The sequence below is a fragment of the Schistocerca cancellata genome, chromosome 5 (assembly GCF_023864275.1).
Source record: "Schistocerca cancellata isolate TAMUIC-IGC-003103 chromosome 5, iqSchCanc2.1, whole genome shotgun sequence".
Lineage (NCBI taxonomy): Eukaryota > Metazoa > Arthropoda > Insecta > Orthoptera > Acrididae > Schistocerca > Schistocerca cancellata.
This window is the reverse complement of record NC_064630.1, coordinates 429,647,586-429,665,217: the sequence shown is the minus strand read 5'-3', so window position 1 is coordinate 429,665,217 and position 17,632 is coordinate 429,647,586. Positions and strand designations below refer to the sequence as shown.

The window sequence follows — 17,632 nt, the reverse complement described above, 5'->3', positions numbered from 1 at the left end:
TTCTTTCAGTTTATCCAGGTCCCATGTCCTCAAATTCCGACCTTTTTGCAGTTTCTTCAGTTTTAATCTACAGTTCATAACCAATAGATTGTGGTAAGAGTCCACATCTGCCCCTGGAAATGTCTTACAATTTAAAACCTGGTTCCTAAATCTCTGTCTTACCATTATATAATCTATCTGAAATCTGTCAGTATCTCCAGGCTTCTTCCATGTATGCAACCTTCTTTTATGATTCTTGAACCAAGTGTTAGTTATGTTTAAGTTGTGCTCTGTGCAAAATTCTACCAGGTGGCTTCCTCTTTCATTTCTTACCCCCAATCCATATTCACCTACTACGTTTCCTTCTTTCCCTTTTCCTACTACCGAATTCCAGTCACCCATGACTATTAAATTTTCGTCTCCCTTCACTATCTGAATAATTTCTTTTATTTCATCATACATAAAAAAAGTATTACAGCATATGCTTATAAAGTAAAGTCAGTAGTAAACTTCAGTAATAATGCAGTTCTCATTCTGGCAGCTGATGTAAATGCAAAGTAAAGCATATGGCGATGTACTGTCTCTTATGAGAGAGGAATGTCGCTGCTGGAGGCTCTAGAGGAGACAAATCTAAAAGTTCTGAATGTTGGTGGACAGCACACTACACACAAAGGAAGAGTAGGAGTGGCCACTTATATAGCTGTAACAACTGCCACCATAGCAGCAGCATTGAGAGTCACAGGGTGGTAGGAGCTTCAGTACTTAACTTCGAGTGACCACAGTGTGACTGAATGTATGCTTGAATGTGCCAATAATAATAATATTAGGGTATTGATTAGAGTGCAATTGATGAAGCTCGATCTTCAATTGATAAAGCTCAATCTTCATAAAGCAGAACGGGAAGAAGTTTGTACCATTGCTGCTGCTCAGGTGGGATCAATACTTCTGCACGTTAACTTGGGTGCACAGCTACTTACAGTGTACATTTGAAAGGTTGAAGAACTCTACATTCCTAAGAAAAGAGTTGGTAACTAGCTAAAGCACCATGGAATATAGAGTTTATGTGCTTAAGATTGTGGCTTGGCGACACAAGGAGTATGTACCAATGTTAAGTAGGACAGGAGGAAAGTAGAATATTACACCTGTACAGAAGAGCTAGTCAAGAGTTTAAAACAGTGTTGCCAAAAACAAAATGGACTCACTGAGAAAAATAAATGAGGAGAGCAATGCATGGGGGCAGTTGTACAGGTTTATTATGGAGAAAGTTAGAGGTCCAACAATTTTGTCCACAATCAGAAGATGAGATGGTAAAATGACAATGGGTTGGAGGGACTCAGCAGTGTGTCTTTTTGGTTACCTTTTACATAATGGCAACTCTAACACTGATAATAATTATTATGTAAAGTTCAGAAAAGCCTTGGAGCTGTATTATGAGAAACTAACTGTAGTAACACCTTTTGTGGTGGAGGAGGTAGCAGCTGTGATCATGAAATTAAAGAACAATAAGATGCGGTCCAGATGGAATATACCCTGAAGCTATAAAGAAAACTGGATCACTTAGTGCTGAACTTATCCTATCTCTTTAATTAAGCTTTAGTACAGGGAGAAATTCCCTCAATCAGGCTAGTGCCACTAGCCATAACACTAAGCAGGGTACAGGTAAGGGCCCAAGTGTTCCCATTAGCTACAGACTGATATTCCTGTTGAACAGTCTAGCTAAGGTCCAGGAGTGCCTGTTCTATGACTGGTTGCAGGCCCACAGCGAGTTCCTGGGGCTGAGCCAGCACCAATATGGCCTTCAGAAAGCAGATCTATTGACGACACAATAAATAGAGCGCCTGAAATTGTTGGTGACTCTAAAAGTAAGTACATAATAGTGATTGTGATTCAAATCACAAGCGTTTTCATCAGTTTCTGGTGACCCACAATGTTCAAGTGTCTAAATGATCTTTAAGTCCCAAGGTATCTGTACAAGAGATTCCAAGATTATTGTTATGGACATACTGTTGAATGGTGTTCAGGCAATCATAAAGTTGTTAAAAGGTAGCCAAAGGCCACACAAGAGACTCTATAAGTGGTCCTGTCTTCTGCGACTTAACTATGGAAACCCTCCTGTTTCTCATCATTGAGGAAGACACTGTCACTAGGGTAGTGGTGTACACGAAATGCATCCTAGGGGTGGTTATTGCGTACTGTCGGGCGAAACTGGAGGAAAAAAGTTAGTGATGTGCTCGAGTGTAAATGGCGTGGTGTTGAAATTAGAACCTATCTGTAGCAGCCCAAAAAACTACGTTAGATGTTACTGGACTGGAAACTCTATGATTACAGCAAGTTTTAAACTATACATATCCACCGCTCGAGGTATGCATTCTTGAAAGATAAACAGCCAACAGTTGTATGAACCTTTAATGGCGCTACTGATTTCACAGTGTTAAGAGTTGCATCTTTAGGTACATATAAATAATGAATACATGGAGGTATTAAAAATGAGAAGATAGCAGAATGTGATGTACAAAAATATGTAAACACAAAAGAACATTTAAAGATAGTCAGCTTACTTATTTTGAGATCATTTGCAGGCAAAAGTTGTGCGTATTGGACATCCCATCATTCCCAGTCAGGTTACAATGAATTCATCGAAATAGTTACAAAAGTCAAAATTTAATGCAAGCAGAATAATTTCCATAAAAGAAGTTTAGCCCTAAAAGAACAATAAAGTTGTAAAGTCAGGAAAAGGGATTTAAATATGAATAGCAATATTAAATAGTACTCACAGTCAAAAGACTGGACATAGTGAAAAGTACCACAAACAAAAGACATAGAATAAAATAGAATGAATAAAAGAGTGGCAAAGAGATGCAAAGCGGATTAAAACAAGTCTTCCCATAACAGCTCTGATGCATGTCGGTAGGAAGTGAAGGTCTACATCAGCTGTCTGACACCTCTATATACAGCATTTGTCATCAAGATTCCATCTCTCTAATTCAACGTGACCTGCAGTCCCTCCTTAAAACCTTAAGCCCGTTGTAAGGACTAACATCTCAATCCATAGAACTTCTTACCCCACCCAAACCATGCACCCACACCTTTTACCTTCTTCCTAAGATCCACAAACCCAATCATCCTGGCTGTCCTATGAAGCACATACCAAACGTATACCTGCCTTAGTTGACCAGCACCTGCAACCCACAGTACAAAGACATCCCTCTTTTATTAAAGACTTAAACCATTTCCTAGATCATCTGAAATCCCTGCCCGTCCCACTCCCACCTTGCTTTTCACCATTGATGTCACATTCCTCTATACCAACATCCCCCACATAACATGGTCTGTTTCCTCAATCAGTGTCCAACTGGTTCCAAACCTATAACATCCATCTTACTAACCTTAATCGACTCTATACTTACCAACAACTACTTCACTTTTGAGGGCAGACATACAGACAGATCAGTGGCCCGGTCACGGGAACCACGATGACTCCTCCCTACACCAACCTTTTCGTGGGTTGCTTGGAGGGGGTTTTCCTGGGATCCATAAACCTTCAGTCTTTAGTTTGGCTAGGTACATTGATGATAACTTTGCCATATGTACTCATGGTGAGGCTTACCTGTGAAAATTCCTGGAATCTCTAAACACCTTCTCTCAATTTAATTTCACATGGTCCTATGCCGAATGCCATGCCACTTTCCTTGATGTTAATCTCATCCTCACCGAAGGCCAGCTACACACTTCTGTGCACATCAAGCCTACTAACAAACAACAGTAAGTACTTTTTGATAGTTGCCATTCTTTCCATGCCAAACATTCTCTCGCATAATGTCTTGATTCAAGGCAAATGTATTTGTTTGGATGCAGACTCTATACAGCAGTACACCACTATTCTCACCTCAGCCTTCACTGGATGTAATTACCCCACTGGCCTACTTCAAAAGCAGATTTCCCGGGCCATCACATCCAATTCTGGTACTGCTGATCCCTCCAAAAAACAACTTCAGAGTACACCACTTGTGATTCAATATTACCCTGGTCTTGAATGTATTAATCAGCTACTTCAACAAGGCCATGACTTCTTAAAATTGTGCCCTGGAGGGAAATTCATTCTGTCTGAGATTTTACCCGCCACACCTACAATAGCTTTCTGTTGCCATCAAATTTCTGCAATATCCCTGTCAGACCCCATGCTCCTTGTGCATCCATCTCCCTACCCTATGGCTCCTAGTGCTGTGACCATCCCCACTGCAAGACTTGACCTGTGCACCCTCCTACCACTACCTATACCAGCCCTGTAACTGGCAAAACATATACTATCAAAGGGGTAGCCACCTGTAAAAGGACACATCATGTACCAGCTGTTATGTGGAAACTGTCCTGCTTTTTACGTTGGCATGACTTACCATCAAGTTATTAGTTAGGATGAATGGGGCATGGGCAAGGGTGTATACCAGCAACACACAATATCCTGTTGTAGAGCATGCGCTACAACATGACAGTCACAACATCGGTGCATGTTTCACCACACGTGCCATCTGGATTCTTCCCCCCGACACCAGTTTCTCAGAACTCTGCAGTTGGGAACTAGTGCTATAACATGTCCTTAGTTCTTGTCACTCTCTGGCCATAATTTATATTAATTTCTTCTATCTCAGTGTTTCTTCACAGTAACTACTCCTTTCTTCCCTCCAGTTTAGTTTTATACATCTTTCATTTTCTGACGTGTCTGTTTTTCACAGTCCACCTCCCACATCTGTTATGTGCAATGCACTTAGCTTTTCACTCTTATTAGCCGGCTGCTGTGGCCGAGCGGTTCTAGGCGGTTCAGTCTGGAACCGCGCTGCTGCTACAGTCGCAGGTTCAAATCCAGCCTCGGGCATGGATATGTGTGATGTCCTTAGGTTAGTTAGGTTTAAGTAGTTTTAAGTCTAGGGGACTGATGACCTCAGATGTTAAGTCCCATAATGCTTAGAGCCACTTCACTCTTATTAACTCATTCAGAAAGTTGTTGCAGTAATCTCTGTCTTGCATATTACCCCATCTTCTGTTGTGTAAGTTCTCAGGTTTTCAAATCTCATCCAGTGTCATCCCCAACAATCAATTTCATCCCATCTGGTAAGTCTCCCCTGACCTGCAGTTCTGGTTGATTTTTGTGAACTGTACTCCTTTTCCTAAACCTCTCCAGTCATTTTCCTTCAACTGTCTTCCTTCGTCTACAACCCTTCTGTCAGAAGAAGGAACTACTGTCTCTGAAAGCTTGCATAAGTATAACGTCCTTTTATGTGTGTGTCCTCCTGCTGCCGCTTGGTGAGTATATTTTTTTAATCTCTCCAATTAATTATTTTTTAAGTATTAGATTGACAGAAACTCCTGAATGGCTGAATGGAACATATACAAGGTGTGTGAGAAAAGTAATAGGACTGACAACACTACAAGTGATCTGGCAACACTGTGCTGTTTTACTTGTGTAGTCTGGTGTGTTCATCTCTTAAAAGAGCACAAGGTTTTCGCTGACACAAATCGTTTCTGGGAGGCTGAGAACATGAAGAAGATAAATATCACTCAGGGAGACCATTAAGTGTGAAAACTGATGAAAACGTTGAACGTGTGCATGCGCTTGTGAGATCAGACTGATGTTTAACAATAAGGATGATGGGTGACTGATTAAACTGGGACATTTTTGCTGTACATGAAGTTTTGACCAAAGTTTTGCAGAAGTGAAAGATTTGTGCCAAGACGGTGCTGAAAAACCTCACAAGGACAATCAAAGAAACATGTCTACATCTACATCTACATCCATACTCCGCAAGCCACCTGACGGTGTGTGGCGGAGGGTACCTTCAGTACCTCTATCGGTTCTCCCTTCTATTCCAGTCTCGTATTGTTCGTGGAAAGAAGGATTGTCGGTATGCCTCTGTGTGGGCTCTAATTTCTCTGATTTTATCCTCATGGTCTCTTCGCGAGATATACGTAGGAGGGAGCAATATACTGCTTGACTCTTCGGTGAAGGTATGTTCTCGAAACTTTGACAAAAGCCCGTACCGAGCTACTGAGCGTCTCTCCTGCAGAGTCATCCACTGGAGTTTATCTATCATCTCCGTAACGCTTTCGCGATTACTAAATGATCCTGTAACGAAGCGCGCTGCTCTCCGTTGGATCTTCTCTATGTCTTGTATCAACCCTATCTGGTACGGATCCCACACTGCTGAGCAGTATTCAAGCAGTGGGCGAACAAGCGTACTGTAACCTACTTCCTTTGTTTTCGGATTGCATTTCCTTAGGATTCTTCCAATGAATCTCAGTCTGGCATCTGCTTTACCGACAATCAACATTATATGATCATTCCATTTTAAATCACTCCTAATGCGTACTCCCAGATAATTTATGGTATTAACTGCTTCCAGTTGCTGACCTGCTATTTTGTAGCTAAATGATAAAGGATCTATCTTTCTGTGTATTCGCAGCACATTACACTTGTCTACATTGAGATTCAGTTGCCATTCCCTGCACCATGCGTCAATTCGCTGCAGATCCTGCAATGATCTTCTTGAGAAGACTGCCAATTACCACAAATGGTTCAGTTCTGTGATTGCAGGTGATGAATCTTGGATTTTTGAACACAATAATGGTAAAAAGTGGCAAAGTGAGGAGTGGCACACTGGGACATCTCCTCAACCTAAAACACTTGGTTTGAGCAAATAAAAGATCAAAACAGTGCTGATTTGCTTTTTTGACACTAGTGGTATCATGCATAAAGAATTTATTCCCCCAGAACAAACTGTCAACCAAGTCTTTTACATAGTTTTCCTTGAAATGTTTAGGCAAATGGTGAATTGAGTGAGACTGGACATTGCAGACAAGTGGATGCTGCATCATGACAATGTCCCTTTCACACGGTCATTTCCATTATGGAATTTTTGCCCTCAAAAGGCATTTGTATGTTTCCACAGCCCCTCCACTCACCTGATCTGAGTGTTTGTGACTTTTTCCTTTTCCCAGAATTGAACAATGAGACTGGGAGCAATAACTCTGCCATTGTATAGCTGTCGAACAGAACTACTTTGGAGGAGCAATATTGTTGTTTGAAAAAAATAAAAACTTTGGTAGATTAAAAAAACCAATTTCATTACTTTTCTCACACAATTCATATATGAGGGGCTCAGAGCAAAAGTGGACCAAATTAAAAAAAAAAAAAAAAAAAATCCTGGTTTTATGACAGTTGAATTCAAAATACCAATAATTATTCAGAGCAATGGTGAACAAAGTTTGTAGTGCGATATTCAGGATTCAGTAGTTCCTTGGTGCTCTGAGACAATAATGTGATCTTCCAGAGCAATGATGAGTGTCATAGTTGAGTGTCCAGTCTGTATTGTACAGTGTTTATACTGAACAAAACTGTACATAATATAGCAGCAAGACATGGTAGTTTAATGTCAGGCTATCCTGTAGGGCAAGGTTTTCATGCCAGAGCTTCTAGTACAGAGGACAGATATCATGCAGTGGATTTCTTGGCTGTATGTAAGCATAATTTTGTAGCTGGTGTGAGTGAGATTGTTAGGAATGATTTTATAAAGAGGAAGTTAGTAGAGGCAGCTCAGATCTGGCCTAACAACAATCCTTAGCAATTTGTAGACTACAAAGCATGTGGGGCAGTACATCTATTCCCCAGATGATTGGTTCAGGATTGTAAAATCTGCAAAATGGAAGGCACTGAATTTTGAAGTCACTGTAATGAAAAGTACAAAAAATAAAAAATAAGTAGAGGAAATTTCAAACGACAAGCAAACTATTGATAGCTATGAGGTAAATTGGTTAAAATGTATGAAAGAGGCATGTGTTTTACAATGACATTTAAAGAGACAGAAATTTTGTGGGATTCAGTGAGATAAATTTTGTGAAGAAGAAGAAGAAGAAGAAGAAGAAGAGGAAAGGAAATAAACTAAAGTCATCAGCCAGTGTCCATCAGGAACAACTGTACAAGAGTCAGAGGTCAGTTACAAATGAAAAGAGAAGGAAATGCTTAATTTAATGAATTTCATGCATACTGCAAGAATCTTCCAACTCTAGAGATTGCTTCAAGAGGAAGTTCATAAAATAACCAGCAAGATTTTCATGAATGTTGTAATTCAGTAAGTGAGGATGAGATGCTGTTTGTGTGAAGAAAAAGAAGAAGAAGAAGAAGAAGAGGAAATGTTAAGTGAACTTGCTTGTAGGTTTTTAGTTGCATAATTAATTAGAAGACAAAAAATAAGAGGACACCTTAAAATACAGAAAGAAACAGAGCAACAGGTTTAATTGTGTTTGAAGCCATTAGTGAAAATTGTTCAGTGCACTAGTGAACAATACCCAGTAAATTGAAATTTAGCTGTAAAAAACATTTTTATCTTAATGAAAATGTCTGGATACCGTGTATCCTAGATTTGCTTGTACTTGTTCTTTTTCGCTATAAAAATTAATTTGAGAGTCTATTATCCTTTTAGAACACTTTATTGCATAGATTGCAAATTTAATTACATAGCTAACCAGTTTCAGCCAGTTCAGTGGCCATCTTCAGATCGGGTGTAATGGTTTACAATGAAGTACAGATCAATAAATATTATCCAAAGCAAAAATGTAGTAATACAATGAAGTAGAGTATATAACCTGTACAGTAATATCAACGCTGTTAAGGGGGTAGGATGACAAACTTGCTGACTTTGAGCAGTAAATGCACCACAGGATATTTTAATTTCCACTGTGTATACTACAAATAAATTCACAAAACTTTGTCGGAATGACCAGGAAGGATTCAGGATTCACACTCATCGAATTTTCCAAATCTATTAAAAACTGTGGTAAAAAAATGAGATAATTAACTATAAAATTTGAGTTTTTTCTAAACATGAAGTTAAAAAGAATTTTCTAAATCTATTAAAACTGTGGTAAAAAATGAGATAATTAACTATAAAATTTGAGTTTTTTCTAAACATGAAGTTTAAAATGTAACAGCTCATTCATTTATTCATAAATTAAATAAATTCAGAGTTCCATACACCTGTAAGTATGGCTTGTACGCTGTACAAAATTCATCGAAGAATCTCTCTTACTTATGTAGCAGAGTGTACCTATAGCAACAAATGCAGCCAATAGTAAGTGACAAAAATGATGAAATTTCACCTGTAAAAAAAGTTTATTTTGCTATGTTTTTGAACGTCCACTGCTATGAGTGTGAATGCTGAATCCTTCCAGGTCATGCTGACAAAGTTTTATGAATTTATTTGTAAAAGTATAGACAATGGAAATTAAAATGTCCTGTAGCACCTCTCCTGCTCCAAGCTGGGGCAGTTTGACGCCCTACCCTCCTTAAGTATCTTTTTGCATGTTTATGTTCAACAAACACACACATGCGCGCGCACACACACACACACACACACACACACACACACACACACACACACACACACACACACACAAATAAAATAAATTATGGAACTGATCCAAAGTCGTCTTAACATTTACACCATTGTGATATATGTACATTACCTATCCATAATCACAAAACTTCCAAAATATTAGATGTTGTATAGAGTTCTGAGAACTCTCACACTGTGCAGATGAACAATGCAGAATCCCATGTGTATGATGATCGTATAGTTTCTGAGTTAGTAACCATAAGCAATATAGTACACCATACTGCATGGCACAGGAACCAGTTGAAGTCGTCCACTGACAGAAACAGGCAAACTAACTGCTGCAGATTGTTTAGGCCTTAAGTCATAGCTGTTGTCACCAGGTGGCAATACAGTATGATCCATCTAACATATGAAGTTACAACACTGCTTTTCTGCTATAAATTAAATAAAAGACATCAGTTACCTGAAGTCTGTTGGCAGCCATTAGACAATATGTCAAACATAACCATGTATAATACAACATAATGGAACTTGTTACCTAAATTTAAATACTTAAAACATAAGCTGCACAGATATTTAAGGTAAGAGATTTAAGTTCATTTATCAAAATCTGTTGTATGAAAATGTCGTGGGATGGAGTAGTACCAGTGTCAAAAATGTATGTAAACAACCTGACATGCAGAAATATGTTAAATACTTTAAAATATATGAGTTACACAGACCCTTAGGGTACGAGATCCGAGTTCATTTTATCAAATTTGTTACACGTAAATGCCATGATACAGAGCATTACAAGTGCAATTTCATATAAACAATCTTACATCCAGTGATTAAATAGATAGGAACTTTTGATAATAACTACATTCCATTTCGTGAACAGAACAGGTAATGAGGATGTTACAAACCTAGAAATATATTTTTACATTACCTGTCTCTACTGTTCATATACCAGAACACATTACGTCAATAAAGCAGTAGATATTATTCCAACATACAGTATTATAAAATACAACCAGAACAGGTACATGGTAAAGTCTTGCAAACCTTGTATTATGTTTCAGGATATATACTCTACCTTCCATATGCTAGAGGACATTACATCAATACAGCAATAGACAGTATTTTTATTCTGTATCATCGGACAGAGTTATGGTGTCATTATGAAGTACAACTTCCCTTAAGTATAATTTTTAGGGAAGTTTTGTTTGACCTATTCCTTCCCAAGTTCAAATCCTGTCTAGTTGATGTAAATTACAGTGAAACCCTATGTGTTCAGGCACCCCAGTTTCTCTGCAATGATCTAGAGCTGTCACCTGTCTCCCTGTTCTGTATAGGTAGTTGGGTCATCTAGGCATGCTCATAGTTTGTCTTTAACTTATGGGAAAAAGTCATATATACATACCAGTGGTCCTATGTTCCAGTCGTTCCACCATTCATCTGTTCTTCATGTCCAGAATTGAATTTTGTTATTGATATTTACCCCTGTAATCACGTGCAGTTGGTAGAGTCTGTGTCAATGCAGCCAGTAGCCTGCTGCCCTGTACTACTGATGCGGCAGATCCCCAGCGTTACCAGTATAGCTTTGACAGGTGTTGTACTGAAGGCCCCAGTAAGCATGAGAAGTACACCCCTCTGTACTCATCCAAGGATGGATCTGCAGTTCTTGAATCAGAGCTGATGTGTCCATGCACTGGTTGCCAAGCCAACTATAGCATTGAAGACAGTGTTGTTGTGTGCCCTAAGAGCATCCAAAGTTACTTATAATTGGTGGTACTGGCTCACACAGACATTTGTGCATAATATTCACTGCTTTTTCTATGGATAGCTTAATACACTCAAAAAGGAAGAAAGGAAACAAAGAAAGAAAGAAAGAAAGAAAAAGAAGATGCACCATGAAGGAATTATCCAAATGGGGAAAAACTCGGTAGATATGATGTAGACGTACATACAAACAAATGATTACAATTTCAGAAAATATGGATGATTTATTCAAGAGAAAGAGGTTCAGATGCGTTGAGCAACCTCTGGCCATTATGTAAATGGTTATTCGGATTGGCCTTGATTGATAGATTTGTTGGACATCCTCCTGAGGGACATCATGCTAAATTCTGTCCAATTGGCATGTCAGAACATCAACCTCTTGGGATGGTTGGTGGGCCCTGCCCCTAATGCTCCAAACATTCTCAATTTGGGAGAGATCTGGTGACCTTGCTGGCAAAGATAGGGTTTGGCAAGGATGAAGAAAAGCAGTAGAAACTCTCACAGTGTCTGGACATGCATTATCTTGCAGGAATGTAAGTAAGTGCTGAATGATTTGTCATGAATGGCAACAAAATGGGGCATAGAATATTGTCAGTGTACTGCTATGCCGTAAGGATGCAGCAGATGACAACCAAAGGGGTCTTGATATGAAAAGAAATGGCAATCCAGATCTTCAGTCCTGGTTGTCAGGCCATATGGTGGGCAACAGTCATGTTAGCTTCCCACCACTGTCAGGAGCATCTCCAGACACGTCTTCACTGGTTGCTGGAGCTCAGTTTGAAGCAGGATTCATGACTAAAGACAATTATACTCCAGTCAATAAGATTCCACGCCATGGATGTGTGTGGAGAAGCGTCGCACACCAGTGGGATACCAACCTGATTGTCACATGCATGTGGCCCAACAGCTAGGAGTAGTGGTCTGTGGTGCCATTTGATTGCCGTCTGTGTTATACTTTGTAAGGGCACCTACTAAAATTCTTATTCAGATTATGTACAGTCTTGTGTGCCGTCTGTCTCTTCTGAGTTAGCTCCACCTGCTGTTTACCTGTCACTCGCCACGAACTCAGTATTGTGCTGGCAGCCGCCCATGTCGGTTCTTACTGAGATGCATCAGATCGTTCAGTTTCAGCATTTCGTTGACAGGGAACATCAATTTTATTTAAATTCCTTAAAACATTTATTAATGGCTCTGTCAACAGTTGCAGTTATTTGTTAGGTGAATAGTTTCTTACCCTTACAGGTTCATTTTCAAGCCTGACCCACTGAGGCTACAAAAACAGTACATCGTTGTCAGTGAACAGTGAGTACAAAAGTGGTATTACAATAAAAAGTTGAAATGTAACAGAAATTAATTATTTGAATATAAACATACCTGCGCTGACAGTGCCTGATCTTAATTACCAAGTGAAAATCAAACTGAAGGTTAACGTAGCCATCAGCACCAGGAAACTTCCTATGGCACTAGTGTTGCGCCTCACATACAAGCGCATGTCCGCGAACAATGGGCATGTTGCGCTTTTCATGGGCAGGAGTTTAAGCACCTTTATTAAAGCTGACCTCAGTACTGAGAATGACAACATACAAATGCTGGTGTGATGTGAACTTGGCAAATATTTGAACAGAAAACAAGCATTTCATGTTCAAGTGTGCGTCCACGGCCAGTAGACGCATCAAATTAAAATATGGCGCCATCAAAAGTTTCCCGGTGCTGTTGGGTATATTGACTTCCAGTTTGATTTTGACTCGGTAACAGGCATGTGTGGATTGTGGTATTAATCCTACAAAAATTTATAGAGCATGTGTTGTCACTCAGTGTTCGTTATTAAAATCACTATCACTGCTGGTACGTTTGAATTCAAATAATTAATTTCTGTTACTTTTGAACTTTTTGTTCTAATACCACATTTGTTTCCACTGTTCACTGACAACTATGTATGTATGTATTGTTACTGTAGCCTCAGTGGGTCAGGCTTGAAAATGAACCTGTAAAGGCTCAAAACTAGTCGCCTCATAAATAACTGCAACTGCTGACAGAACCATTAAAAAATGCTTTAAGGAATGCATCAGATCCATTTCAATAAGACTTGTTTTATTTACTTTGTGTTCCTTCATCTTTCTTTTACTCATTCTAATTTATTTTGTGGCTTCTTTTTGTTGTTATTTTCACTATGTCATGTCTGTTGATTGTGACCACTATTTAACATTGCCATTCATTTTCAAGTCCCTTTTCCACGTTTAACAAAATTATTGTTGTTTTAGCTGAATTTCCTTTGTGGCTGTCTTCTTCATTCCACCAGTTTTAAATTTTGACTTTCATCACTATCTTGATGAAGTTGTTACAACCTGAGTAAGATTGATGAGGCATTCAGTACACACAACTTTTTCCCATAAATAATCTGAAAATAAGTAAGTCGACTACTATTTTTCATTTGCTTTTATCAGTTACATATTTTGTATATCACATTACACTATCTCCTCCCTAGATTCTTGTTATTTCTATAAATACTTTTATATTTTTAATTCCCCCACGTGCTATTTTTCTTTATATAGATGCAATTATAACATTGTGGAACTGGTAGTACCATTAAAGGATCATACAACAGCTGTCTGTAATTGTAGGGTTTCCAATCTAAGATAATTGCCCTTTGAGTAACATTTAGGAATTTTTTTGTGCTGCTATGGATAGTTTATATTTGAACACCACTGCCATACACACTGGAGCACACCACTAACCCTTTCCTCCAGTATCGCTCAAGAGTGTGCAGATACTGCCATTAGTACATAGTATACTTACACCACCATTCCACCAACAGTGCTCTCCTCATTGAGGGGAATCAGGAGGGGTTCAATAGTTAAACCCCAGAAGATAGGGAGGACGATGTTTCAATCCCGCGTCCTGATTTAGGTTTTCCGTGATTTCCCTAAATCGCTCCAGGCAAATGACGGGATGGTTCTTTCCCCATCCTTCCCTAATCCGATGAGACCGATGACCTCGCTGTTCAGTCTCTTCCCCCAAACAACCCAACCCAGAAGATAGGACAACCTAAAGAGCCTTTTGGGCAGCATTTTGTCCAGGTACTGAGATTGAGACCCGCAAAGCAAAAGCAGAAATACTTAATCTGTATTCAAATTTTGTTTTAGGAAGGAAATAAACATGGGTATCGTTACAGTTCAATTCCTGTACCACTCCAAAGAAGAGTGAAAAAGATATTGGTGTCAGTGGCATAAAAACCGTGAAAATCGAACTTAGCTCTGTGGTCTGATGGAATCCTTATCAGATTCTATGGTGAATTTCCAGATGAAGTTAGCCCTCCTGTTAACTATAATATGCCAGTGGGTCTCTGGTCAAAAACTGTGCATATTGGATGGAAGAAAACACAGGCCACACCCATTTATAAGGGCAGCAGAAGTGATCACAAAACTAATATCCAGTATCTGTGAAACGCATTTGTTTTAGAATCTTGGAATAAATCTGAGATCAAATGCAATAAGGTATCTCAAACAGAATAACCTCCTTTATGCCAATCAGAAGAGATTCCAAAAATATTGATCATGTGGAGCCCAACTTGCACTTTTCCAATGATATTCTGAAAGCCATGGATCAAGCCAGTCAGATAGGTGCATTGTTTCTCAACGTCCTGAGGCATTTGACTCCATACCGCACTTATGCTTATTAGTAAAAGTATGATAATATTGTTATCAAGTGGAGGGTGTGATTGGAGGGTGTATTTCTTGGTGGGGACACAGCATATTGTGTTGGAAGAAGAATCTTTGACATGTAGGAATAACTCCAGGTGTGCCCTGGAAAAGTGTATTGGGACCCTTGCTGTTCAGTTTGTATATTGGAGACAATATTAACAGTAATCTCAGATTTTTTACAGATGATGGAGTTGTCTATAATGAAGACTGTCTAAAAAAGCAGCACAAATATTCAGACAAATCTTGATAAGATTTGAAAGTGGTGCAAAGACTGGCAAGTTGATTTAAGTGTTTTTGAAATATAAAATTGTGCACTTCATAAAACGAAAAACATAGTATCGCATACTAAAATATCAGTGAGCTGCTGTTGGAATTTGTGAACTCATGCAAGCACCTGGGTATAAAAATTTGTAAGTATGTGAAATGAAATGAACACACAGGTTCACTTATGGGTAACTCAGATGGCAGACTGTGGTTCATTTGTAAAATACTAAGCAAGTGCAATCAGTCTCCAGAAGAGATTGCATACAAAACACTCATGCTACCTGGTTTAGAATATTACTCAAGCATGTGGTACCTGTAGCAAATACGAATAACAGGGTATATTGAATGTATACAAAAAGGTCAGCACAAATGATGACAGGTTTGTTTGACCCGTGGAAGAATGTCACAAATCTGGTAATATACTACGACCCCTACCATCGCTCCCACAGGCATCATAAAGACAACATTAGACTATTACAGCATGGACAGGAGTGTTTAAGAAGTCATTATTCTCACACTAAATACTAAAATAATACTAAAATAATAAAATGGAACGAGAAAATACCCTAACAACAAGTTCAATGAGAAGTATCCTCTACTGGGCACTTCACAGTGTTCTAGACCTCAGCCATCTGAAATTATCTAATTAAATTTGTGGTTATAAATGCAGTAACCAGTTACGTCTTATCTGATTATTACAGAGAAATATATGCAGAACCATAATTTACATCTAACATGATTTCAGTTATTTGGGCTAATTTTAATTTGTAAAATCAATGAAAATTTTTTTGTACCATTGAATACTCTTATCCAAACATAATCCTCATTTGACTGTTTTTCTCAACTTTTGCTACAGGTATACAGCAAGCACCTGCTATTGGACGTGCTGTTATGGAAATGATGTTTGAAGGTGGATTCAAGACAATAGATTTGAGTCGTTTTGGATTTGATAGGCTAATGTATAATGAGTTGCTAAGGGAAGTGAACATCGTATGATTGCAAATCATTCCATTACATGGTAATGAGATCTGAATATTAAATAGTAGTGTAATTATAAAACACTGTATTTTCTCATCTGAATATAAAAATGAGTTTTTCATTGTAAAATACTGTATCATAAAAATGAGCAAATATTCAAACACTTAATAAAAGAGAAAATTTATTCAACATGCAAAAATAATTAAATTCAATTTGTCTACCTGCTATTGTAGAATTATAGTAAGCAGAATTGGACAGCGATTTACGTAAAGGAGAATATAAATTTTACTGACCTACCTGACTTAACTCAAATTAATGTAAAGAAAAGACTATTAGATTGCAGCTATAAAAATTACCAAATTCAGCTTGGTTATTGCTAGAAAATGTTAACCTATCACCACCTGGAAATTTTGAACTTTTATATAAACTAATTGGAATCATTGCTAAACAAAGGGGAAAAAATGGAGTGTGATATGGTACTCTGTGAAGAGCTCAACATTGATTTTCTCCCAAACAGTATAAACGGAGACCCTTATGAGCCTTGCTCCAGGCCGCAGTTTAAATGTTGAAGTAGATACTGCCATCCGAGTAACAGACACGTGTGAAACATCTCTAGATCAGTTTTGTGTCAAAAAGAGTTTATGCAGCACTTTCCTAAAATTTTCAATGCAGCCTTTAGTGATTACCTAACTCAGATACCAAGCTTGAAAGTAAAATGCAGTATTGGGCACAACCTGTCTTTAAAAACAACAGTTAAATATTATGGTCAGGATATATAAACTATTTCAACAGTTCACTAACAGTCAGTACACACACACACACACACACACACACACACACACACACACACACACACACCCTTCAAGCAGCAAACACACCCTTCAAGCAGCAATCTGGACCACGTAGAGAAGAGTAGGTGATAGCAGGATTCGGATGGGGGGAGAGAAGAGCTGTGTCTGGCACAGCATGCAGGGTCTAGACTGCCAACAGCCGCAGTGTTATGAAGCTGTGGGGCAGGGAGGTGTGTGTGTGGGGGCGGGGGGGGGGGTGGAGATGGGCAGTGAAAAAGGAGAGATGCATGGAAGGGGAAAGTGGGCAGGTGCGTTGACAGTTGGATGGAGGTTCTGGGAACAGTAGGCTGCCACAGGTTGAGGCAGAGATAAATTTGGGAGCGGATAAGGTGTTTTCAGGATAACTACCATCTGTGCAGTTCGGGAAAGCTTGTGCAGTATCCAGATAGCTCCGACAGTGAAACAGGCACTGAAATTGAGCATGTTATGTTCAGGTGCATGTTGTTGTACAGGGTGGTCTGCTTTGCTCTTGGCCACAGTTTCGCAGTGGCCACTCATCTCAGTGGACAGCTGATTGGTTGTCATGCCAATATAAAAAGCCATGCAATGATTGCAGTGGAGCTGGTATATGACATGACTGCTTTCACAGATGGCTCCGCCTTTGATGAGGTAGGATAAGCCTGTGACAGGACCAGAATTGGAAGTGCTAGGTGCTTGAATTGGACAGGTCTTGCCCCTGGGTGTTCCACAGGGATATGATCCCTGTGGCAAGGGG

General features: G+C 39.0%; 1 protein-coding gene across 1 annotated transcript in view; it reads left to right on the top strand.

Moving 5' to 3' along the window:
• LOC126189009 (FAD-dependent oxidoreductase domain-containing protein 1-like) overlaps window positions 1–16,255 on the top strand; it is an 82,719-nt gene extending 66,464 nt beyond the window's left edge. Inside the window, exon 9 of the mRNA XM_049930820.1 lies at window positions 15,945–16,255. Within this exon, the coding sequence (XP_049786777.1) occupies window positions 15,945–16,084 (140 nt within the window). The 3' untranslated portion in view covers window positions 16,085–16,255. The remainder of the gene's footprint in view (window positions 1–15,944) is intronic.
• The last annotated feature ends 1,377 nt before the right edge of the window (window positions 16,256–17,632 follow it).